Source organism: Pezoporus flaviventris, unplaced genomic scaffold, assembly GCF_033815535.1.
Source record: "Pezoporus flaviventris isolate CSIRO_AGI_PZ_B2104156 unplaced genomic scaffold, CSIRO_AGI_Pfla_v1 ptg000213l, whole genome shotgun sequence".
Classification (NCBI taxonomy): domain Eukaryota; kingdom Metazoa; phylum Chordata; class Aves; order Psittaciformes; family Psittacidae; genus Pezoporus; species Pezoporus flaviventris.
The window spans coordinates 7,261,683-7,286,486 of record NW_026892761.1 but is presented as its reverse complement, the minus strand read 5'-3'; the positions used below and the strand labels follow the sequence as shown (position 1 = coordinate 7,286,486).

Sequence of the window (24,804 nt, the reverse complement as noted above, 5' to 3'; positions counted from 1 at the left end):
CACACCACTTGGCAGTTTTTTGGTGGTGGCTGATTTAATCTCTGAAGAGATTTTTAGGGTTTTTTCTATTTTTTTTTGACTCAAAGACTTTAAAGAAATAGACTGTTTGTGAGGGGCAGTAGCAGCAGTTTCATGCACACAGTGCTGCAGAAGTTTTACAATGCTTTGACCAGTGAGAAAATACATTTGTTCATTTTCTTCAGTTCCAATAATCCTAGTTTTCCAGAGGCTGTGACTTGGGTTTTCTGTTCACTTTTTATCTTTTCAATGTGCCTCATCCTGTTTTAAAGTTGAAGGACTTTGCCTATAGAAAAAAGTTAAAGGGCTTGGGGGCTTGTGCTTGCTGATGTGTTAGCCTAGGGCTGAATTCAAGTGCTGGTCTAACATGGCAGCTGTACACACAGAATAGTTACCTAGTTAGAATTGAGAGGTGTGTGTTAGAAGTTAGCTAAAGATGTCCACGTTACATGGGCAGAAGCTTGGTGCTGCAGATGATTGTGCTGAGGAGATGCTGTTTAAAATGTTACCATGAGAAGGGAGCGCATGCTGTTACAAAACAGCCTCCATCCTAGGATTATAGCGGATTTGAAAATGAGCCCTTAGTTGTCTGGCATTTCAGATGTGCAGTTAAACTGCAAATCTCATTACCTTCACAGGAGATGTGGGTGCATAGCCCTCTGCAAACTAGGCCAGAAACGCTTAAATAAAGAGGAAAGAGAAGAGTCCATCAGAAGGAAATGAAAATGCATAATATAGGCCGGCCATAGACATGTTGGGAGTAGATTCTTCATTCACTCAGTGCAGGGAGGGGAGATATTTAATTGTTATCAAGGAAGTTTCTGATAGTTTTCAGTTCTTCCAACTTCTTCATTCTCCCTTACGCTTCTCCTGATGTTATTTTTGATCTGTTTGCTTTTCCCTGAGATACCTTTCTGCTTCCTGACTATCACTCTTCCTTGCTCAGCTGTCCTGGAATTGTCAGGTCCTGCTTTGCTGCAGGGACAGGCCATCATTGTCCTCATGTGAACATAGAATATTACACACCATCATACTATATAGGATCATTTAATCTGCATACAAGAGGAGGCTGCTTTTCTATTGCTGTGGGAACCATCAGTAGGTTAATTTTCTTCCATATTTTTCTTGCATTTTAAGAGATTTCACTCAGTGTTGCACTAACAGCCTTCTTTGCAAATGTTACTTCATGGGTGGCTTTTTAGAATGTGCTTCTAAATGCAGTCAGCTGGGCAAATGATTAAAAGTAGACCTTGTTTTAAATGCAGTTGGAATAGGGAGATAAAGAGCAGTTTCATGAACAGTCTTACTCAAAAACATACAGCTGTTGCCAGCTCTGTTACATGCTCCTGTGTTGTGCTGTTCTATGTAAACCAAGCTTAAAATACTATCAAAATAAGGGCTAAAATGAAAGATTTTGGGATTATATAAAGTCAGAAAAATGCTAGGTGCTTGGTGATTCTTGTCAGCAGCACAATGCAGGGAAATGATCCTCGGTCTTTGGGAGGCCCAGTGTGGGATGAAGTACTTCCCAGTGCTCAGTATTTGTGTCTTTAGCATGATACACTGTCACTGACCTGCTCTCAAGGCTGATCAGTCCTCATCCATGGGTGTGCTTTCTGCAATGAGGATTCAGCAGGAGAGAGGTAATTTGGACTTTGGTAGAGGTACAGGGACACAAATTCTAGTCAGAGAATAATCCAGTATGAAACAAAATAACCCATCATCTTTCCCTATTTGAAGAGGTGGCTAGTGATATTTGAAAAACAGTCTGTACTTGAAGCTGCAGATGTTCTGTCTGAGTAATGTTTTTAAACCATAAAAACCTGTATTACTTGAAAAAGTAACTATAAATGACTGGACAGATATTGCTCTTGTAAACTTTAGATTTGGTTGTTCCAGACTTCACGATACTGATGTTATGTCGTGTGCTTCCAGTCTGTTCAAGACTGAGTTTCTGCCCATGGGTGATGTGGGTTGAAGAGGTACCAGACTTCCTACAGAAGTACAATCATTTACATGCCATTACCCAAAACCTCACATCCTCCCTCCTACTAGCAGCATTGTAACTGGAAATTTTCATTTGAATGCTTCCCAAATGAATGTATGTCCTTAGGGTGGGGGCTGACAGCCATGTCACCTCTCTGATCTCCCATTGTCTTGTAATTTAATGCGGGACTGCGTTTGTATGGTTACCTCCTAGGAAAAATTACCTGTACAAGGAAGCACTGTTGATACTCATCATGTGTACCTCATTTACAGAGGGTGCAGCTATGCTGCAGGTACTGATAGCTCAGGTGAGGTTTAAACTGAGGACAACTCCTTCCCTCAAAAGGTTCTGTGAAATGTGAATAGGAGCATTTGTCTCTTTGTCCTGCTGGATTTCTGAATTGGGTAACTTCATTGAAATCTGAGCACTAAAAAATACCTCAGGTAGCATCACCCACTGAAATGTGTTTAAGTCACAAACCTGCTAAAACTTCCTGCAGCACTGTTGACTTGCTGGAGTGCACTCCACAGTAGCTCTGTGTCAGAAAAGGTACCGTAAACATGGTTTATAATTAGCTTTGGAGTCCTTTGCAATGGAACATACATTATAAATGTAAGATTGCCCTTACTACGTTTCTCATCTCTTATCTTTAACACTTTGTTTTGTACAGCAGGATATGATCCTTCTTCTATGTCCGGGCTTTGGCCTCACACAGTAGGTGTAATATAATCCCTGAGGTGGGTGTTCTGGAAGGAGAATTATTTTTGGAGGCTTTTGCATGAAACTTGTCCAATGAGTCTGAGACGCCCAAGCACCATTAATTTCGGAGGTAAATGCCTCATAATTTATACTGAGTAGATTGGGAAGAATTAAGATTTTCATTTGGCAAAGTATTGGCAAAAATAGTTGAAAAGATAGTTCTGTTTGTTTATTCTTGACATTTGGAAGTTTTAACTTAAAGGAACATCAACTTGAACTCAAGGAAAGGGGGGGGGGGGGGCAGACTTTGAGCGCAGTCTGGCATCTTCACTGTGTATTAATCAGTTTTCTGCTTCAAATTTCCTCCCCTCTTTTGGTTTATTAAAACCAGCAGAAGCAAAAGTGAAAGATTACTTTGACTGCAAGAGAAATGGCCTAAAAGTACTTTCTTGCACTGGGGAAAAACCTGTGAGCTGTGATATGGAAGTTGAAATACATGTAATTTAAGTTGAATGTCCCTTTAAGTTATTCCTTGGAATGTAACATTTCTTATTTGAATCTCAATTGAAATATTTCCGTTTGGAAATTCAACTGAAATGGGTTTTATTAAGCTATTTTCTATCATTTGTCTATAATTTGGTCTGTCAAAGTGGGTTTGGATATGTATAAAGGGAGGGGAGGGAACAATACAGTGCAATGATAAGATAAAGCCAACGGGGGAACAATTTCCAAAACAAGACCACCAAAACAAATGAAAGAAAATAATTAGTCCCAAAAGAATTTATTTTAAATGTCAGATTTTTAATGTCAGTATTTGCCTTGGGAGGGTGGGGGGGAGGAAGAATGCATGAAATGTGGTTTACTTTAAATTTTATTCATGCTATTGTTATTGGAATAAAATCAGGTTGCTGATAAAATGATAATGTATATTTAAAGTTAGTAAGTTAAGTTTGCTCTAGTAAACAGTGGGAAAGCAGCACTGGCATTCGGCCAGTAGAGAAATGAAAGCTGTCTTAAAGATTTAGTGTCTGGATTGCACTTACGATGTTGATCCTGGATTCTTACTGCTTTCTGTTCTTAATGATAACTGTTATTGAGAAATAGTTAATACTTAAACCCAGGGTGTCTATAGAGAGCTATCCTGCATATTTTGAATGAAGTAGTTTTTAGGATAATCTGAATTTTCTGCACTAACTTGTTACCAAACTGCATGCATTTTTTTGATTATGCTGTTTCCCTCTGCTGCAGCCCTTCCCTTTTAGTATTGTTATGGATATTAAGAAATTTGGGGTTGAATTATTAGAATGAAAACCATGGGGTCATGATCTGTACCTAACAAAGGCAATTGCAAGAGTAGTGGGTTTTAAGTGTGTGGGGCGGTGTATTGTGTAGGGAAAAGGAACAGCTTTTAGAATAAGGGTTTGAAACATTGCTTTTTCTGTAGGAAAAAGATGGAGTATTGCATGCTGGGAACAAGTGCTTTCCATAAGGTAGCTAAATTTTAAAAGTACATTTGTTTCATTCTGTTTTAGGCTTTGCTTAAGTTTCTAATCTAGTAATTTTGTCCTTTCTGCAGTTTTCAGTTTGCTTAGACCTCTGCAAAACTCTCTTCTAAACCAAAATTCAAACCTAAGCCAAACCCCCAAACCTGGGCCACAACTGCAGTATGTCATTTCTGAAACATTGTGCAATGTGTACAGAGGAGTATTCAGAGGATATTAGTTAATAGTATAAATTCTTTCTTTGCTCTCTCTTGTTTTCCATGATTTCAAAATTGCAGCTATTAACAGCAGTGAATTTAAAGATGTGAATGTGTTGGGTGACTACAGAGAAATGACCAAAAGTAAATGAATTTGCTGAAAGGTGGTTTGCATTGATACTTCTTTAAAACCAACCAACCAAAAACCCAAACCAACAAAACCTGAAAGCCCCACTCATCAGGAATACCTCAGCAGAACTCCAAGTAAACGGTCACATTCTTTTCTCCTTTGTTCTTGTGAATAGCTACTTGGAGGAAGTCTGAGTAGATGAGTCAGGACTGACTGCAGTTAAATGTTTTGGCCACATTTCCCAAGGAAACAAAGCTTATACAATTTTTCAGATTGTGGCTTGTCTCCTAATCTCTCCCTCCTCCCAGCCAAAACAAAGTTGGCCATTTTCAACCAAATTCGGTAGAGATAGGGGTCACAAAACATAAATGAGCACCTTTAAGTTTCCTTAAAGGTTATCTCCATTAAGAGAAGAAACTGAGGCTTGGACATTCACAAGTTTCCTTCACAATTCTCCTATGAGCCTGTTCTTCAATCGGATGTAGGGATGCCAAGTGGCTGCTAAAAACTCTGTGGGAGAAGTTGTAAGGGGGAGGGGAAAGAAATCACACTGCTTAGGCCCCGGATTGTAGGGGCTTGACTTTTCAGTGCTGGATGTGCACCAATTCAGAGGTGCCAGCTAGGTGTTCTGCCTGTAGCTGAACATAGCAACTTGCCTGTCATTACCTAATGTGGAGCTAGCAGGGGGTTGTGAAAGGAAGAGAAGCAGTAAATTATCTTGGCTTAGTATTTGAAGTATTCAGCTCCAAATGAGAGTTGTTGGTGCCTGACTGAGTGCATGTATAGTATATTATTCCATGGATACGATATTATTACAGGTACAGCAGCAGCTCATGATGCCCCGTAAAGCTTTTCTTTCCCAGAAAGAAAAGCAGGCTCGTGCCAGGGAAAGGGATATGTTAAAAAAGAGGAGGAGGCGACAAGACTATCTCAAAAGAAGCGTGGAGCCGCAGAAAAATGCAGAAACAATAAAATGGCACAGGGATGATGAGAAGAGGAGAGAAAATGAGCAAGTTAAGGACAAAGATATCAAGAAGCGGTGGAGACAGGATGAGAGAGAACGACGAAAGAATGTGGACGCTATGAATTGGTGCTATGAAAGGGAAGATGAGAAGAGGGAAAATGAGCGAGGTAAGGACCAAGAAGGCCAAGAGCCAGCAAAGAAAAGATGAGGAGAGGGGGAAAAAGTGAGAAAAGGACGGACCTTTTGAAGCAGCAGAGGGATGATGAGGGAGAGGGGAAAAGATAGAGTAAGAACATTTCCATTTCATAAGCATGTTGCAGATATAACAGAAAATACTGGTATCTTTGTTTCAAACTGATAGGAAATCTGTTAGTGCACTAAAGTTCTTACACAGCTAATTATTTTAAGACAAGATTGATCTGAGTATAGATGCCTACAAACTCAAAGTCACAATGGGATAGAAAAGGGCTGGTTTACACATTGCTTATAAAATTGTCTGGTTTACACACCTGCTCACACCTAATACCTGCTCCAGCAGTACAGGTGATAATACTGTGTTTCAGACCACCAAAAAGTCCAGGCTTTCTCAGTCTTCATAATCTTGAGTAAATGAGAGCATTGGGAAAGGAAGGATCAACCAAACGTGCTCATAAGAGAAGGTAAAGCTGATGCTTTATTTTATCCTTTTTAATAATGTGCCCAAGAGATAGTTGTAGTTACATCTCCCGGTTTATCCCAGGGTGAATTATTTAACAAAAGTTGTTTGGAAGTGTAAAATTCACAGAAAGCTTTTAACAAGCAATCAGTTGAAGAGATGCACTTGTCTGTGTCATAACATCTAAGGTGTTGGCACCAAATCAATTGTCGTCACATTTGACGTGATAAATTCAGCCAATGCCTTGGCATCAAATCCATAAAACTGATAACCAGTGGATAGTTATACTGTAGTAGGCAGACCCCTTCTAACGTTGGAGTTTAATTAAATTTTATATATTTTATTTTTATCTGGAGTTACAAAATGTTGTGCACAGGGGGTTTGCAGTAGCCCTAGAACATGAGCTGTAGCTTATGAAACAGCCAGTGGATTTATACTGGATGAGGTCTAGGCCTTTGGAAGTCTTTCTACGCCTGTTTAGAAACTTTAGCCCCTCAAGTAAAAGGGATGGTGCCTTTGCCCACGTGATGGGTGTTTGCTCCCATCTTTACAGCTGGGGTTGTGGAGCCCTTCTTGAAAGATTAGGTTGCTTTGCCTGCAAGGGTGTTCACAGTAAGCACTGTTGGAGAGGGCTGTCACAATTCATCAGTACCACCTCTAATCAGGAGTAAAGAACTACCTATCCAGGAATGAGAAAGTGAGTCAGTTGTCTGCATCTTTTGGTTTTCTGTATTTAACATATGTTTGGTTTAGGATTAAAGATCTACGTTTTTGTACTCCATAAGAGCTTTCTGCTCCCCTGGTTTGACTGATCAGTTATAGAGGCAGCGTGGAAGGACACAGCCACAATAAGGGAGTTGTGTAAATAACAGGACTGCTGATTCCTTTATGGCTCTGTACTGAATGTGGCTGAATAATCTTACTACTCGACAAAACCAAAATTGTCAACATTGTGAATATGCATAAAGCTTTTTCTTTTAGTGGTGGTCCTTTCAGTTGAGTCCAAAAATAAAATTAGAGTGTTTCAGGGGAAGGATAAGGAGTAAATGTTACTTATTATAATGAGTAACTTTAGGTATTTCATTGTGAGGGAAAAATGCTCTCACAATGAGGTAGCAGCTTTCCACCTGTGTCTTCCTGTGAGGTTTTCATTGCAGGCCTGAGAACCATCAGGTGAGAAAATAAATTGTATGTCAAGAAAATTGATAAATTCATGTAAAAAAGAGCTTTTGCTTCCAGGGGCCTCATTTTTATTTCTGTAACTTTTTTTCTTCATTCCTGATTTTCACTCAGGACTCACTAGGAAATTTTGATTTGTAGCTTTCCTCTTCTTGATTGACGGCTGCTTCTCAGTTCTGTCAACTTAGATAAACAGAACTATGTTCATACATTTCCAAAGGAAATAAATGGAATAACCAGCTAGTGACTTTGCAGTTACTCCTGTAGCATCACCAGCAGTGTTGGCACCACACTTTTCTTGTATGGAGGGAGGAAGGAAAACAGGGAAATTAAAAAACACGTGTTCCACTGGCTTGGTTCCACCACTGGACGGGGGCTTCAGCAGAATTAATGGCCATTGTAAGGAGCATTAGGATCTCTAGTCTGCTTATACGGGTTTGAGATGTCTGAGTAAGAGGAAGATGCACTAGGGACTAGGGTTTTCTTGTTTATAGCTTTGGGGGATTCCATAACTGTGTTTCACTTCCCATTTCACAGTGATGCACTTTGCAAACCTTGTGAAGACATCTTCCTCAGTGAGATGTCTAGGATCGCCTACAGCTCTGTGCTGGCTGCTCATGGAAGGCTTTCCTAATGGTACAAACCCACAGTGTTGTAGTCAGGAAATGGTGTCATTTTCAGTTAAGCATAAAGAGAAGAAAACCTCTGTCCGGGTTCCTTTACACAGCAAGATTTTCCTCCAGATTTCTTTAGGTCTGTGTTTTTAGAAATTTCTTATGCTTGCTGTTTGTTAGAGCTGTAACAAAGCTCAAACATGAAGCAAGCACAGTAAGCACTTCAAATAATATCCAGAAATGAAAATGACATGATGAGGCAGATATGGAATATTTGCTGAAGATTTGAGTTGAGAGGAAAAGGCTGTCTTGTTTGAAAGTGATGGATCTTTCCCACAATCAGAATAGCATTGTTACCTTGCGGGTGCTTTGAAGCTGTACACTACAGGATCCTCTATTTCATTGTTCTGGCTAAAGCTGGCAGAGCTGACACCGGCTAACATCTGTTACCTGGTGGTACCAAAGGTAGCAGGCTGCAAGACAGCTCTTCTGATGAGGTCCAAAATACAAAAGACCTTCTGGAGAATTAAGATTTTAGTTATAGTGAAATAGAAGGAGCTTTGGGGGGGTCTAATGACAGATGGAAGCTTTCTTTTTTAACACCTCTGATAATTTGACTAATGTGGGGGTTTTGCTGTTCCTTCCTCTCATGTTTCTTATCCTGTCTCCCTTCCTCTAAGGTTATAGTTCTCAAGTTGTGAATATAGCCTATTATGTATGAGATCAGTATTCCTTCATAAGGGAGGACTGTTGTTAACTGTTACAATATAGACATTATAAACATTATACAGACAATATAAACATTGTTGCAGTATGTTACAATATAAAGCAGGCATGCAGTAATGTATTTTACATTAATTTCTATATAATGGCACAGTAATCTTAACTCCTTTCTTGACTCAGTTCTCTTAAGTACTTCCAGTCCCTTGGTAACTCATGTTAAAGGGCTGAACTGCACGGGCATGTTAACTTGTGCTTGAAGCTGATGCAGTAGGGATAGTTTATTAAATGCTAAAAGTGGTTTAAAATCACTTACAATAACATAACAGAAGGATATGTCAGACTTCACGTTCTGGTTGTCTTTAGAATAGTGCCTGCAATCATTTCCATCTGGAATTCGAAGCACTAGTGAGAGTAGCAAGTTGGTGAAGAGGTAATTTGGAGCTGGAAGCCCCTGCAGTCTATCTAATGGCTAAAATGTGGGTATTCTTTAAAAAAAAAATAAAGTGGTATGCTGAAGAATGTGGGGTTTGTTGAAACTTCCCTGTGACTACGTGGTGGTTAATTCCTGGGCCAGACCTTGTTTCCTTTCTGGGTTTTTTTGTCATGCCATAAAATTAGAAGTCTTGATTTCCTGTCTTAGGATATTTGCACTATTCAGTTTCTAAAACTAAGCAGATTTTTTTCTCCTGCTCACACTGGTGCTCCTGAGAGCATTTCAGGGTGGTGCATGTTTTTTTCCCTTGCCTAGTATTTTCTCTTACCAAGAAGATTAGACCATTGAGTAGAGAGAAAAAGCCTTTTGCTGCGAAACAATGCTAACCTTGAAGTGAGGTCCCTTTTCATTATGAACCTGAGTGCTTTGAAAACACTGAAGGAGCCTTTGATTTTAAACAACTGAGGGGCCGTGTTGGTGCCTCTTTTCACCTGCATTTTTAGTTGCTGCCTAAACCTTGGCCATAATTATTAATTTAAATCAGTCAGCCTATAGTATGTCCTGGCCCATTCCCTTTTCAGGATGTGATTCTATTGAGGGAACTGAGCTGCTGGCCAGGTCCTGTGGAATTCTCAGACTTCAGAAGTCTGTAGCCATTTTGTGCCGTAATTTTGAGGTTATAAGATGCACATATCAGAACCGCACTTGAGATTAAGTTCTTCCTTCCTGGGACTCTTCCAGCCTCTTTAAAGCCAAAGAGGGTGCTTCAGTTTTTCCAAGCACAATACCTTGTACACGCTTGGTACGTGGTATTTTGTGAAGTCTCGTAACTGTTGTTCCTCTGCCTACCTTGCAAATATTCCCTGCTTTTCCACAAAAAGCTTCCATCCCATACCCCCTTCAGATTTTTGGATGAAGATCCGAGTGTACTTCGTTCAGGCCTTTTTGTTAACACATGCACTAGCCAGGAAGCTTGTCTTAGCTCCTTGTAGAAGTGAAATAGTACTGCATAACGTTTGTCTGAAATAGTCACATATGAAATAAAAACCTGAAGTACACTGTTTCTAATTTAGCAGTGATATTTTGCTCTTTTATAGCTTGTTTTTCCTGTTTATGTTTGGCTACTGAATTATTCTAGGTGTTGGTACCTGGCTGTGGACTAGGCCTTTGTGCTTGGTACTGCTTAAATACAGAGCAAAAGAAGGTTCCTGATATTTCTTACTGAGTTAGTCTGCCTCCTTTACCTATTTTGTGACTGTCAGGTGTTTTGTGTTACCAGCATACTAAGGATGAGGGATCTCCAGGATTTCTTGTCACTAGGTTTTTGATCCATTTTCTGAGGCACCTGAAGATCCTACATGGATATTTCTTATAAGGACATTGTTGATCTTTGTTTTCAGTAATCATTTATTCTCTCCATCCAGCTCTAAAGTGTAGATGATGTGTAAATAAGAGATGTTCCAGGTGTCCTCTCTTAGGCGTCAGCTTTTGATCAGAAAAGGATACCTCATTTCCAGAATAGCATTAAAGTCTAAGTGATGATTTGAGATGCTGCTTAATCCCAGCTGGGTTTTTTTTGATTGTGATGTCCACAATCAAGGATGTACCAGCAGTGTTGTGTATATTGCACTTAAAATTGGAGTTACTTACTGTAAATGGAAAAGAATGGAAATGCTAAAAGCTTTTTGTAGTCACAAACTAATAATACCAGACTATCTCCACTAGCTATGGACAAATTCTCAAGAAACTTGCTAAATAAAAGGAATTTTAGTTGCTTAAAGGTTTTCTTAAGATCAGGTGAGTTGGGTTCAGGTATCAAGCAGAGTTTGCAAAGTAAGGTTGAGCTTAAGTTTTCAAATGAAGATCTAATTATATCCTCAGGTAGTTATGATGTGCTGCAATAGGAAGATCTTGATGATTTCTTTAAGACTGAGGCAGGCAAAAGGGCAGAGGCAGCAAGATGGTGCAGACACAGTAGAGATCTTGTTTTCAGGCAGTCCTAAATTTGCTTTCCTTATCACTTGAGTTTATATATATCATGTTGTATTTGGCGTGTCTCAGTATATTGGACATGCTAATTAAGAAAAAGCATTTGTTTCTTTTGGTGAAGAAGTTGTTAGTGGCATTTTGTACTAAAATAAGCTATTTGATTGAGACCTGTGGCTGACTTTCAAGTTTACAAGTGATTATTGCCTGAAGACAAACTCTGTCCTGACTCACTTTGTTATGAGAAAAAACAAAAGGTTTCTTTACAAGCAAAATGAGAATATTCTTTAAGTGGGGACTTTGGTTTTGAAGGAAACACCACAACTTGCTAGGTGCTTTAAAATGTAATGTTTTAATGCACTGATGTTTGTTTAGTGGATATTAATACCTTGGGTTATTCTGGAATAAAATTGCTAGGACATTATCTCCTTGGGTTTGAAGTTCACTTGAAAATACCCATTCCATTCAAATCCCGAACACACCTGCCTGTGCTGCTTCATGTAAATCTCGATGAAAAAATTAGAGCATACAGGTAGCTATGGAGAAGCTACTGAACCATCACTGAACCAACGCAATAGAGTGAGAGCAATGCTTACTCAGTGCCTATAGAGAAAAGGAATTAGTGGAGCCATGATTAATGGCTTGGCTACATTAATATTTTTCACTCTGGCTCCATGAACTGCAGCAGCAAGAGCTTTGAATCAGTGGATGTTCTTGAGTTAAATCAAAATCGTGTTACTTTATTGTAAGTTAGTGTTCAGAGCCATGCCTTCAATTCTGCTTAGGGAAGAGAGGGAATTGAAAATTAAGGGAGCATATTTTCTTACCAATTTGCAATCTGTGTTGGAGGATATAAATCTGCTTTGCACTATGTGGTATTTTTTTGGTTTCCCTTTAATGCAGTTCTAGTATCACCCAAGTCAGATCTGGTTTAAGTCATAAAAAAAGTGACAGTGGGCTCAGCCTTGAAAGCCATTTCATAGCGATTGGCCTAGGAGAAGAAACTGCAAATTGGAGTTGCTTTTTCCATCTAGAAGTGTTAAACTTCACTTATGATTTCAACTACAGATCAAACCTAGAGGAAATGGTACTACTTGAGTATTGCAAATAGGACGCAACCTTACTAAAGCATTTGCACTAAGCAATAAGCTGTTAGGAGTTGGAATTCTCAGACGACAGCATTTTTTCCCATTAGTCTTTACCATCTTTTGAGCTAATTTGTTACTAATACTTCACAGAATTGGCATTGCTGGTCCTCAGCCCTGCTGTTAAATATTTTCTATTACTGTGCATGCATTTAAAATGGACCTGGCTCAGCTTTAAGCTGTATCAGATACTGTTTTCACAATTGAAGCAAAATTGCATTCTTTTAGTAAAGAATTTTTAATTATATTTATTGAAGTAACTAAATCTAATATTACTCTGAAATACGTAATTGTACTCTTTGTGGTCTTAAATTTTTTAATACAATTTCTCAACACAAATTCCTGTTTGGAAGGTAAATAAGCATTAACATTTTCAAAAGCTCTTCCACCATTTATGTGCTAGTACTTTGTCATAAATGGCATTATTTTTATTTTTACTTACTCCAAAAGCATATTCAGTACAAGTAACAGAATATAGCCTGTGCCCAGGGGTGCCCATGCAGTAAAACTGATACCAGAGCCTGGGCAAGAATGGATAGAAGAGCAGGGCAGAACTTGGCACATACTGTAGTTACTTAATCAAACCCTTATACACATAGTACAGAGTTATAAAATCTTGTGTCTGTAGACAGTGATTTTTTTCTCGTCAATGTGTGCCTTAAGAAATAGCTCTTAATATAAGAAAGAGGAAAGGGACATGTGGCTAAATTAAGAATTTCAAAGTAAAAAGAAGTTAAACCTCAGATTCAACCCTTATTTCCTAGTCCTTTATGAGGATTAAAAATAATTCACTGGGCAGGAGTGAGTAGCAGTCAGAAAGGATGACATGAATCACATTCACAGTCACATAGGGAGTGTCTCAGGCCTGGGTGCTGTCTGGGTTGCAGATGAAATACTTGATTATAAAAGACTAAGGATGAGAATGGATACAGCGTTTAAAAAGAGCAGTTCATGATTTCCCATACAAAGTCATTAGAGGCTTTAGAGGGAGTAACCGGGAAGAGAGCAATTCACTACCGTGATCTGTTTAATCCTCACCTTCTCCAAGATGGCAAAGAATGCCTGTAGAAGTGCTCTTCAGAGCTTCATTAGGGGTCCTATTATGAGACTTGTAAGTGACTCTGTTAGAAGGTATTTCACTAGAATGGTAATTTCTCATATTTCTAAAGTGTGTTTGAGTATCCCTAAAATGAAGGTGCCAGATAAGATACAGAACAGTGATGCTTTTCTTATGAACTTGGTTCTAAATTTTTTCCAATTCTAATCCTTTTCACTGAAACTAGAGTTAACTGAAACACCTCTGCAGTCACAGAAATGAATACACTTGCATTTAGAGTTGTATGTGAAGAGATCAAGATGGTTTTGATTATACAAAGTCCCTGTAACTTGGAGAAAATTAATACATGACATTAAAATACCTCTTCTCCCCCCCCCCCAGCTTGTGCTGTTTGAAAATTATTATCATTAGTCACTTTGCATGATGTGTCTGACTTCATTATTGCAAGTAACTGTAAGTGAGTAATTTGGAATCCCTGAGGTTTATAGGCAAGGTCTGCACTCTTTTATTTTACTATCTTTAGTTTCCTAGTTTGGATCTAGGGCTGTTTAAAATGACACTCTTTGCATCTGGTAATCTGTGACAGTGGCCAGCTCCAGTACAGGTACCAAAATCCTTAATGATCAGAGCTGCTTTGGTACTTCTGAAAACTTTCCTGTAGATCTTTATATAAACTCAGGCTTGTTTCCATTTAGTTTCTAATTTCTAGTTGTGATATGAATTCTAAATGTCATGATAGTTTTATCCTTTTCCCCAGGAGCTATTTCTGAATTCATTGAGTTTGAAGAGACTAGAGCCTAGCAGCAGTACTTGTAGGTTGTGAAACTGATTGAAGTGGTTTGTACTAGCACTGTTACATGCAGAACTTGTCAGTTTTGTTTTTTCTGAAACTAAACAGTGTTAGTGACTGCCTTAAAGCCTTGCCCAGTAAAAGTTGGTAGAAGTATGAAGATAAAAAGGCTAGTGTGCAAACAGACAGGTAATACTTTTAAGCAGTCTGCATGATAGTGCATATAGAACGGTTGGTTTTGATCAGAGAGTTGCTGTAATCACAGCCCATATCCTTTGTACTTTGAGAATTTCTTACTCAGCTCTTTGTAGCCTAGCACTTGCCCTTGATCTCATGATAAAAGGGGAGAATTCTTGTCTTAAAATTCTTAGTGGCTGCAAACTTCTGTTAACTCTGCATCGAAAGTGTTTAAAAAATACTTTCAAACTGCAAACATAAAAAAGCTGGGTTTTAGTTGATGTAGATAGCCTTTGGCCTTACGGTACATTAATTTGTTGGTATGAATCAAACCTTTTATTCAAACAAAGCAATAGTTCTGAATTGGCTCAGAAATGTTTAATGATCAAAAACGCAGCTTTTATCCTGTGGGGCGATAGCCTTGATGCAACAGGCCCCTGAAGACTAGGGAACAAAATAACTGACACTTGCTATTTAAGAAGCTTCCTTCCCTTCTCTTTGAGAAAATCCTACCTTTTTGTGGCTGGCTCCACCCTCACTTCCACAGTAACTGTACATGTTCTGCCATTTCGCACCTTCTTAAAGTGCAGATCACTTGATGCTGATTGTTCTGTAGCTGAGCAAGCACTTACTGTAACAATAGCAGCAGGCAGCCTGACAACTCCTGCATACACAAAATAAAGAGTAGTTATTAGTGTTTGGAAGAAGTCTTAGTGGCAGTGCTTGAATCTGGGAATCCCTGTATCTTAAAATCTTAGACTTTGTTTTAGCTGGATAGCCCCAGTCATTAACAGACAGTTTAATTGTGTGGGGAGCTGAAAGGGAGGGTTGTCTTCTAGGAGGAAAATACCCAGCTACACTTAGAGGTGTTAAACCATCGTCTCTTGTGCTTTTTCCAGTGATTTATATCTCTGAAGGGCTCTAACCAAGCTTTCAGGCCCCAACTTAATAAAAGAATGTATGCTAAATAGCTTGTTGGCCCTTTAAAGCTATAATACAGTACATGGAGGAAACAGTATTAATAGCTTATCCTATCTGCAGCTGAACGCAAGAAACATCTCTCTCACTGAAGAGATACCATTAAATCTATTGCAAGACTGACACAGACCTTGAAGCTCAACTTACAGTTAGGATGCATCTGCAGGAAAGATAAATTGAGGGTTTAAGTACTTGAGAATAGGGGGCAAGCTTCATGTAAATACAAACACTTAAAAAAGAGTTCTATCCAGATGCAGCTTATTACTCCTGCAGTGGTCGTTACAGCAGTCTGTTGGGTTCTCAAGTGCTCTCAAGTTTGTCAGCATCTAGCTTTATGGCCAGGCTCATTTAAGAACAAATAAGACAGAAAATATGGTAGTTTCTTAGTTAATGGTACAGCTCTGATACTGAGTTACATGGGTAAAATCAGACAGAAAATGACTAGTAATTAATTAACAGTGCAAGACTCCATCAGACACATTTGACTTAAACCTTTTCTCTTACTTTCTTTTTCAATAGAAACTATGTTCCAACTTCCTGTCAACAACCTTGGCAGTTTAAGAAAGGCCCGGAAAACTGTGAAAAAAATACTTAGTGACATTGGTTTGGAATACTGTAAAGAACATATAGAAGTAAGTATTACACCTCCCAAATGCTGCAGTTAGAGTTCAGAGCTCCAGAGTCAGTGGGGCTGGGAGGCCTTCGGTGTATGATGATATTTATTTTTTTAGACCTACTTTGCAAAATGTTAAGTTTTTACTTTGAGTTTTGGAGGAATCCCCTGTGTCCTGTTCCCACACCACAGCCCTCGGTTTGCATTGGCCTCTGAGAATGATTCTGGGAGTTTGTCTGAGCCTGGTTGTTTGGGCATTGGTTTTTAAGTTCCCCATGAAGTAGGGCTTAATTTGGGATAAAATGTACCTGTAAACACTCTTTAGAAAGCTTAGTGGAGACAAGATGCACTTCAGGCTCTGTGTGACTGACTTGATACCTGTTGAAGGTAGGTTGTCTTTTGTTTATGTCGGATGCTTTAAAATAGCATTTTCTAACTAAACATTTAGGAATGAAGTGAGAACTCGTTGTGGTACAGGATGTTCTTGGGGACAGAAGATGGTCTGAAGTTTGCATGAAGTGTTTGTCACTGCTAACAGTAGGTTAAAGAATTGCCTCTGTACCTGTGTTGGTTCCTACAAGGGAAGAGTATTTGTGCTACTCTTCTGGACAAACATAGTAACTACTCTCTCAAAGTGCAGCTTTCTCCCCTGAGCACTCAACTGTGCTGGCAGTTCAGACACTCTGAGGTACTCAGCAAATGATGACCTGTTTGCTTTGGCTTTCCTATTGGTGTCTCTTTAAAGAGCATTTAGGTGAGAGAAGGAAATGCCAGTCCTTCCTGCTTGGAAAATTTGTGGAGCAAGTATCATTTGTAAGGGTAAAATTCTGAACTGGGACAATGTTATTTTCAGTTTCATTTCTGTGGAAGTACTGTTTTTGAGTGCTTATGTGCTGCTGACTTACATGCAACGAGGAAACGCAAAGTACTTTGTGACTTTTCTTAATAGGAATTGGGCTTCTTGGACATCGTACGTGTGAACAACCTTAAAACTTTTATCTGAATGCCTGTGTGAAATTAATTAAAACCATGACACCACCACCACCCCCCCCCCCCCGACCAAACAATAAACCAGACATCAGAGTTATGGTAAAGTGTCTACATGATCTCAGATGTATAGCACTAGCCCACCTCTATTCTATGACTGCTTGTGAAAAAGGCCAGGTATGTAATTATAGTCTTGGGTTAATTATGAGGATGAGTATTGAAAATAGTTCTTCAAGTGTTTTATGATACTGAGACTATTCACAACTCTTCACCTGCAAAGAGGTGCATCTTCAATACCTACACTTCCTTAATAGTATCTCCTGTCTGCTGGCAGCACTCGAGGATTGCATGGATGCTTGCAAAAGTTGCTTAAGGTAGCTTTTGGTCTTTGGTTTTGATTCTCTGTACTCTCTTCCCATCTCCCCCTTCTCCAGGATTTTAAGCAGTTTGAACCTAATGACTTTTATTTGAAAAACACTACATGGGAAGATGTAGGATTGTGGGACCCATCGCTTACAAAAAATCAGGTTGGTAATAGTTCATGTTGACACATCCCATTCTGAAGGTGGTTCTTACTACAGGGCATTGCACAAAGATGCCAATGGCTTTTGCTGCAGTTTTACCCATTAATCTTCATTTGTCATCAATTTAAGGGACAGCAAAAGCTGTGATGGTTTTTTAAAGTAATAATCCTGGTCTTTATCTTAGAGGCATGGATGGCCATGTACTGGAGAATTCACTGGTCAAGAAATCTCACTGACCCTTTGACAACTGCATATTAAGAGCCTGTTTTCAAGCTTAGCACAATTTCACCATCCTTCAGATCAGTGATTTTATACAGCTGGTGATAAGTTTTTTAGCTGTCCTTCAATATGTTCTCATAGTGTGTTCTCATAGTGTGACTACGTCCGAGACTTGGTTTAGGCATAGTAGTTCTATACACCAGAATTAAGTCTCGCTTCTGAGATGTTTCTGTGCCAGAAATAAAGGAAATCTGAATTGAGGTAGAAGTTGAGGGAGGAAATAATTTTGATTCTGATTAAGCACATTTAAGGGAAGTCATGTGCTCTGCAGTAACCACTGATGGTACAGTAGGGTAACACCAGCACTGACAGAACAATGAGAAGGTTAGAAATCCCTCTGCTGAGTAAGTTCTCTTTTAGCATTTGAAAGATCAGGGATTGCCTCTACAGGAAATGGGAACCTGCATTATGATGGATTCTTAGGGCAGCGTTAATCTATATCTAAAAATACCCCTTTATTACTGTGCTCCATAGAAGACACTGGTGTGATGTCCTTTAGTTAATTCCAGAATTAAAATTGTAATATGGAAGGAGACAGCTTTTGTTTAGTTTAATTTGTTCTATCTTGTCTCCAGCCTCCCGGATGTTTAAGGCTTCAGAACGTGGACAGAAGTGTATATTCCTACTTCTTTATGCAGAGGGAGAGTACAACTCTCCAGCTACTTCAAATGACCTATGCACAAGATCTGTGCACAAATGATCTATGCTTGATGCGCAAGACTTGTTTTGACACTCATGATGAATGTAACTATTTCAATGTAATGTCCTACCTTACCTGAAATGCCAGGTTGCTTGTGGCTATCTCCAAGGCCAGTGTTAACTGTTTTTTTCTGTTACAGCAGTTGACAAGAACCACATCAGCACCATGTTAATGTAACAAAGGGGGCAGGGGAACTGCAAGTGTGGATTTCTCAAATACCTTTTTTTCTGATTCAAGATTGGTTTTAAAATTGAGTTTGTTTTGATCAGAAGGAAAAGGCTTTGGTGGCTTTGAGGGCTTGTGTAGCCTTAGAATATGAGTTGGTAAACCCATTTGTTCACCAAAAATAACTTTTGAAGAGCATCTTACGTAAAAGCCCTGGAATAGCTAAAGTTATATATCCATCTTCTATCTAGAAAAGTTTGGCAGATCTTGATGGGATGCAACTCATATTTCCTAGATGCAGTCTCACTCTACCCAAACAGTCATGCTTCCCTTACCTCCCAGAATGAGCTTAAAGTGAACTTCCATGCACTCCGCTGCACAGAATGAAGCTTTTTCTTGTCTGATGGATGTTTATGATTTAGCCTTGCATGTTGAATTTATGCGTAAACTTGAGGGAGCTCTGAACTGGCACTTGCCACATCACGTGTATGTTCAGATGATAGACTTTAGGCCCTGATCTGCAGGCCAAAATCTGGAAAGAAGAAATGAATCTAAAGCTTTGAGACTGTTCAGTGGGTCTTCAGACTGTTGCTTAGAACAGGATTGTTAAGAGAAGAGTGTGGATACTGTTCTATCTAAAATCTGCTTTTCCGTATTTAGTTTCTGCTCTGTTCTTTGTTTTAAGGACTATCGGACAAAGCCCTTTTGCTGCAGTGCATGTCCATTCTCCTCGAAGTTCTTTTCAGCGTACAAAAGCCACTTCCGGAATGTTCATAGTGAAGACTTTGAAAATAGGATTCTCCTTAATTGTCCTTATTGTACGTTCAATGCAGACAAAAAGACTTTGGAAACGCACATTAAAATATTTCACGCTCCAAATGCCAATACACAGAGTGGAGGCATCAGCACTTTCAAAGATAAAAACAAACATGATAGCCTTAAACCTAAGCAGGCTGACAGTGTAGATCAAGCTGTTTATTACTGTAAGAAGTGCACTTACCGAGATCCTCTGTATGAAATAGTTAGAAAGCACATTTACAGGGAACATTTTCAGCATGTTGCTGCTCCTTATGTAGCAAAGGGAGGTGAAAAGTCACTCAATGGTGCAGTTCCATTAAGTTCCAGTACCCGAGAGGAGGGGAGTATTCACTGCAAACGATGCCTTTTTATGCCGAAGTCGTACGAAGCTTTAGTACAGCATGTTATCGAAGACCACGAACGTATAGGATATCAGGTGACGGCAATGATAGGTCACACTAATGTAGTGGTTCCAAGATCTAAACCTTTGATGCTGATAGCTCCAAAACCACAGGATAAGAAGTCTATGGGCCTCCCTCAGAGGATGGGTCCCCTTTCCCCTGGAAGTGTTCGATCTCTTTCGTCCCAACAGATGATGAACAGACTCACTATACCAAAGCCTACGTTAAATTCCGCAGGAGTGAATATGATGTCAAATGTGCACCTACAACAAAACAATTATGGAGTCAAGTCAGTACCACCAAGTTATGTTGGTCAGCCAGGAGGGAGGCTGAACTTAAGTGGTAGTGCACAGGTTTCTATTCCACAACAATCACAATCAATGAAGCAGTTTTCAACAAGTGGAAATGGAAGGCCTTATACTCTTGGAGGGGAACAGAGATCGCAGGCCTCAGCAAGATACTCTCTTCAGTCTGCCAATTCATCTTCCCTTTCATCAGCTCAGTTGAAACAGGCGTCGTTATCTCAGTCACAGTCAGCCTCAAGAGTATTAGGTCAGTCTGGCTCAAAGTCACCTGTAGCAGCTACAGGTCCTTCCCCTGTCAATACGTCATCCACACAGAAGTGGAAAATCTGTACAATCTGTAATGAGCTGTTTCCTGAGAATGTGTATAGTGTCCACTTTGAAAAGGAGCACAAGGCTGAAAAGGTGCCTGCAGTAGCTAACTATATAATGAAAATACACAATTTCACTAGCAAATGTCTATACTGTAATCGCTATTTACCCACTGATACATTGCTTAATCATATGTTGATACATGGTCTGTCTTGTCCATATTGCCGTTCAACCTTCAATGATGTTGAAAAGATGGCTGCTCACATGCGAATGGTTCACGTGGATGAAGAAATGGGACCTAAAACTGATTCCACCCTAACCTTTGATTTGACATTGCAGCAGGGTAGTCACACGAATATCCATCTTCTTGTAACCACCTACAACCTGAGAGATGCTCCTGCTGAATCTGTAGCTTACCATGCTCAGAATACTCCTCCGGTTCCTCAAAAGCCACAGCCAAAAGTCCAGGAGAAGTCTGATGTACCTGTAAAAAGCTCTCCACAAGCAGCAGTTCCGTACAAAAAAGATGTGGGGAAAACCCTCTGTCCTCTGTGCTTTTCAATCCTAAAAGGACCCATCTCTGATGCACTTGCACATCATCTACGGGAGAGGCATCAAGTCATTCAGACAGTTCACCCGGTTGAGAAAAAGCTGACCTACAAATGCATTCATTGCCTTGGTGTATATACTAGTAACATGACTGCCTCAACTATAACGCTGCACCTTGTTCACTGCAGAGGTGTTGGGAAGACCCAGAATGGCCAGGAGAAAGGTACTTCCTCATCTCGGCTCAGTCAGTCTCCAGCTGTAGCACCCGTAAAACGTACTTACGAACACATGGAATTCTCACTGATGAAGAAGAGGAAAATGGATGACGATGACTCCCCTTCTGCCTTTGAGGAGAAGCCTGAAGAACCTGTAGTTCTAGCATTGGACCCCAAGGGTCATGAAGATGATTCCTATGAAGCCAGGAAAACATTTCTTACAAAGTATTTTAATAAGCAACCATATCCCACTAGGAGAGAGATTGAAAAGCTGGCTGCCAGTCTGTGGCTCTGGAAGTCTGATATTGCATCTCATTTTAGTAACAAGAGGAAGAAATGTGTGAGAGATTGTGAAAAGTACAAACCTGGTGTGCTGCTCGGTTTCAATATGAAAGAGTTAAACAAAGTCAAACATGAAATGGACTTTGATGCTGAATGGCTGTTTGAAAACCACGACGAAAAGAATTCCAGAGTCAACGTTAGTAAGACTGTTGATAAAAAAATAAACCTAGAAAAAGACAATGAAAGCTCCTCAGACAGCTATGAAAATATAGAAGAGGAATACAATGAAAGTGGGAGTCCGTTTGGTCAGCATATTTCCGACAGTGGTGGGAAAACCTCTTCTGATAGCACAGCGGAGAACCCAGAGGACAGCATATCCTCCAAGGAAATCATAGAAGAAAATACATTACAGTCTCCAGAAAAGTCTGATCAAAAACAAGAGGAAAGCTCTAAATACGAAGAGATTATTTCTGCTGAAGAGCCAACAAAACTGGTAGGTGATGTCTCAGATAGTGACGGTGATCAGGATGATCAAGATGATGCTGTTGAATGGAAAGATGGAGCTTCACAATCTGAAAGTGGGCCTGGTTCTCAGCAGGTTTCTGATTTTGAAGATAATACATCAGAAGTAAAGCCAGAGGTGTGGACAGATGAATCCTCCCAAAGTGAAGATGCAAGTAGCAGTAAACCAGCTGTTGAGACAAAGGGGGGTGGATCTGAAAGTGAGGAAGAACAGTCAAAGTGGAAGAATCGTTCCTATGGAAAAGTAGAAGAGTTTTGGTCTAAGGACCAGTCGCAATGGAAAAACGCATCAGAGATTGAGGAGAGCTTGTCAAATCAGCAGATGGAATGGCAGAATAGCACAATTGACAGTGAGGATGGAGAGCAGTTTGACAGTGTGACTGATGGAGTAGCAGAGCCAATGCACAGCAGCTTAACCGGTGTGGAGCTGAGCAGCCAGCAAGCATGAGCTGCTCGGTTCAGAAGCATCAGTAACAAGGTCCAGTCTACAACTGTTGAAACACTTTCATTTCAGTCTGACTGCTAAGCTTACGTTTTAACTGGTACTGCCTTTCGAGTGCTAGGTCATGGCATGTGGTGGTTGTGGCCACTGCTGTTCCAGTGGTTATTTAAGGACGCTGTTGGCTGATCTGGCTTGAGAAAACCTGCTGGGATGAGCACAGTAACTTAATGTGAAAATGGATAAGCTGGTGGCTCCAGAATGCACACAGAGAAAAGCAGAGGTTTATTTTATCTGCATTTTCAACATTTATTTCACTCTTGTACATGTTCAGTTGTATGTCTTTTTAAACATTACCCTTTTTCACATGGTAGTGTAGGGCCAGCCATACAAGCTACCAGTTCAACGTGTATAGTAGACTATGGGGGAATTGATTTTTTTCATGTATCATTCTGAATAGTTGAAATGTATATTTGTACAGTCTTTTAGACCTATTCAAGTGAAGCTTATGAAATTGTTCTTGTGTACCCATCATAGATTTGTTTCTCTTTTTTAGTGTTGCCCTGCTGTGTAATAAATGCTGTATCTAGTTTACCTAGCAAAAGCTTGAAACTGCTATAGTATGAATTTTGACAAACTTAGTTTTTGCACATAACCTTGTACAATCTCAAAACAGAGGCCAGCAACATAAGAAAATATATCTGGACTCTATTGTATTATAGAATTTTCTTGTTCTGAATATCCTTGACATTACAACTGATGACAAACGTATTTCAGAGGCATTTTCTGAAATCTTTTAAGCTAAAAAAGAAAAATCACATGCAAGAAACAAGTTTGCAGCTACTAATTTTGACACCTTTTAGATCTGTATAAAAGTGTATTGTGTTGAAGCAGCACACTGAAACAAAAGTGCTGTGTTTTGGATATTTAGTTTTATCTTTAGTTAACACCAGCAAGGTGTTGTATTCATTTATACCATCTAATATATGACACACTGTTGTAGTATGTATAATTTTGTGATCTTTATTTCCCTTTGTATTCTTCATTTAAGCATCTAAATAAATTGCTGTATTGTGCTTAATGTAAATATTTGCTTTATTACATGCAAATGCTGCATTCATTCCTTTTTTGTTTTTTTTTTCTCTCCCCTTTTGTTCCCCAAAGTGCTGCACAGCTCTGTTGGGGGGGGGTGGGGGGGTGGAATGTGTGCTCAGCACTTCCTTATGGAATAGACTGATCTCCTTCAAGGATGTTGAAAATCCTACAAAACCATCTTTGGTTGAATTTGTCTTTACTAGTCAGTGTTATAGAATACTAATTTATAAACAGGATTGTAGTGATTTGCTTGTTCTGCAGCCTGGGGAAACAAGGTCTATGAATTACTTGCATTTTTCATCCCTTTCACCTATTAGAACGTTACCTAGAATTGTGCCTCTCTGAAGCACTATGTAGGGAGGTGAAATGATTGCAGAGGTATTTGAATACTTGCCCTTTAAACATGACTGAGCATGCCTTGCATGCTACAGACTTGTCTTGCCTTTGAAGAAAAAGTAACTTGAATACTTAGGAAATGAGTGTGTTACAAATTGGGGGTGGGTTTGGTCAAACCATTTTGGCAAGTGTGCAGTGTAAGGCAGCTGTGCAGCCAGAAGCTTATCGAGATAGTAATCCTGAAGGGATCTAAATTGTGAGGAGAACAAGAAACTGTCCTTAATGAAGAGCGATGAGTTTGCTTCAGGCACGTCTCATCAGGATCAGAGAACATACTTGGGATATTTTAAAAGAGCTAAAATGACCTGTGAAATTTTTATTAATGTTGTTGTCTGTTCTTCAACTTTAAACATTTTAAACAGTAAAACAATTTCCCAGAGATGTTGAGAAGACATCTAGCAGTCTCTGGTGGGTATAAGCTGTATTCCCACCTGTACAACAAATGAGCCAGTATAATGCAAAGATGAGAAAATGTGTATGGTCCCATGTTCTGCAGCTCACTTGTGCTGCTGCTCCTCTTTGGAATGAGCATTTCTGGGTGGTGTTGAGCTCGTTCTGTGTTTGAAGTGATGACTGAAAGCAGCTACCGGTAGGTGAAGATGAATTAGGTTTGCTTTGTTCTTTTCCCCTTCACAGAAGGGATGCATACTTTCGTTCTACTTTCTTAACTCAGAGGAGTGGAAGTTGGACTGGCTCCCAGCTATGCAAGTGGTAGAAGATACGTTTTAAGACTAATACAGGAAAAATACTTCTGCATTCTACATGAGCAAAAGAGCTCCTTGTGGGCATTTTTTTTCTTCTTTAGAAGAAAACTTGAGCCTCAACTCATGTTAGGAGGCTTTCCATTTCATTGGAAATAACTTTTCAGTAAGTCAGGCAAGAGTCTGTTAACTACCACTTACAGATGCTGATGGGGTGGTAATCCTTTTCCCAGCAAACCCAGGCACTCCAAGTTCTAGAAGAGGTTATTCCTTTCTAAGAAAACTTGGTT

At 39.6% G+C, this 24,804-nt stretch overlaps 1 protein-coding gene across 10 annotated transcripts in view; it reads left to right on the top strand.

Annotated features, from left to right (window-relative positions):
- The window catches only part of ADNP (activity dependent neuroprotector homeobox), a 31,239-nt gene extending 7,830 nt beyond the window's left edge, over positions 1-23,409 (top strand). For 6 of the 10 annotated variants that reach the window (XM_061441608.1, XM_061441611.1, XM_061441609.1 and 3 more), the window contains 4 exons: positions 2,676-2,834; positions 15,754-15,866; positions 17,269-17,361; positions 19,188-23,409. In XM_061441608.1, coding sequence (XP_061297592.1) covers positions 2,798-2,834; positions 15,754-15,866; positions 17,269-17,361; positions 19,188-22,331 — 3,387 coding nt within the window. In that variant the 5' untranslated portion in view covers positions 2,676-2,797 and the 3' untranslated portion in view covers positions 22,332-23,409. Of the gene's footprint in view, positions 1-2,675; positions 2,835-4,148; positions 4,195-5,351; positions 5,665-15,753; positions 15,867-17,268; positions 17,362-19,187 lie in introns of all 10 variants that reach the window. The other 4 variants (XM_061441612.1, XM_061441610.1, XM_061441602.1 and 1 more) reach the window with 3 other exon arrangements.
- The last annotated feature ends 1,395 nt before the right edge of the window (positions 23,410-24,804 follow it).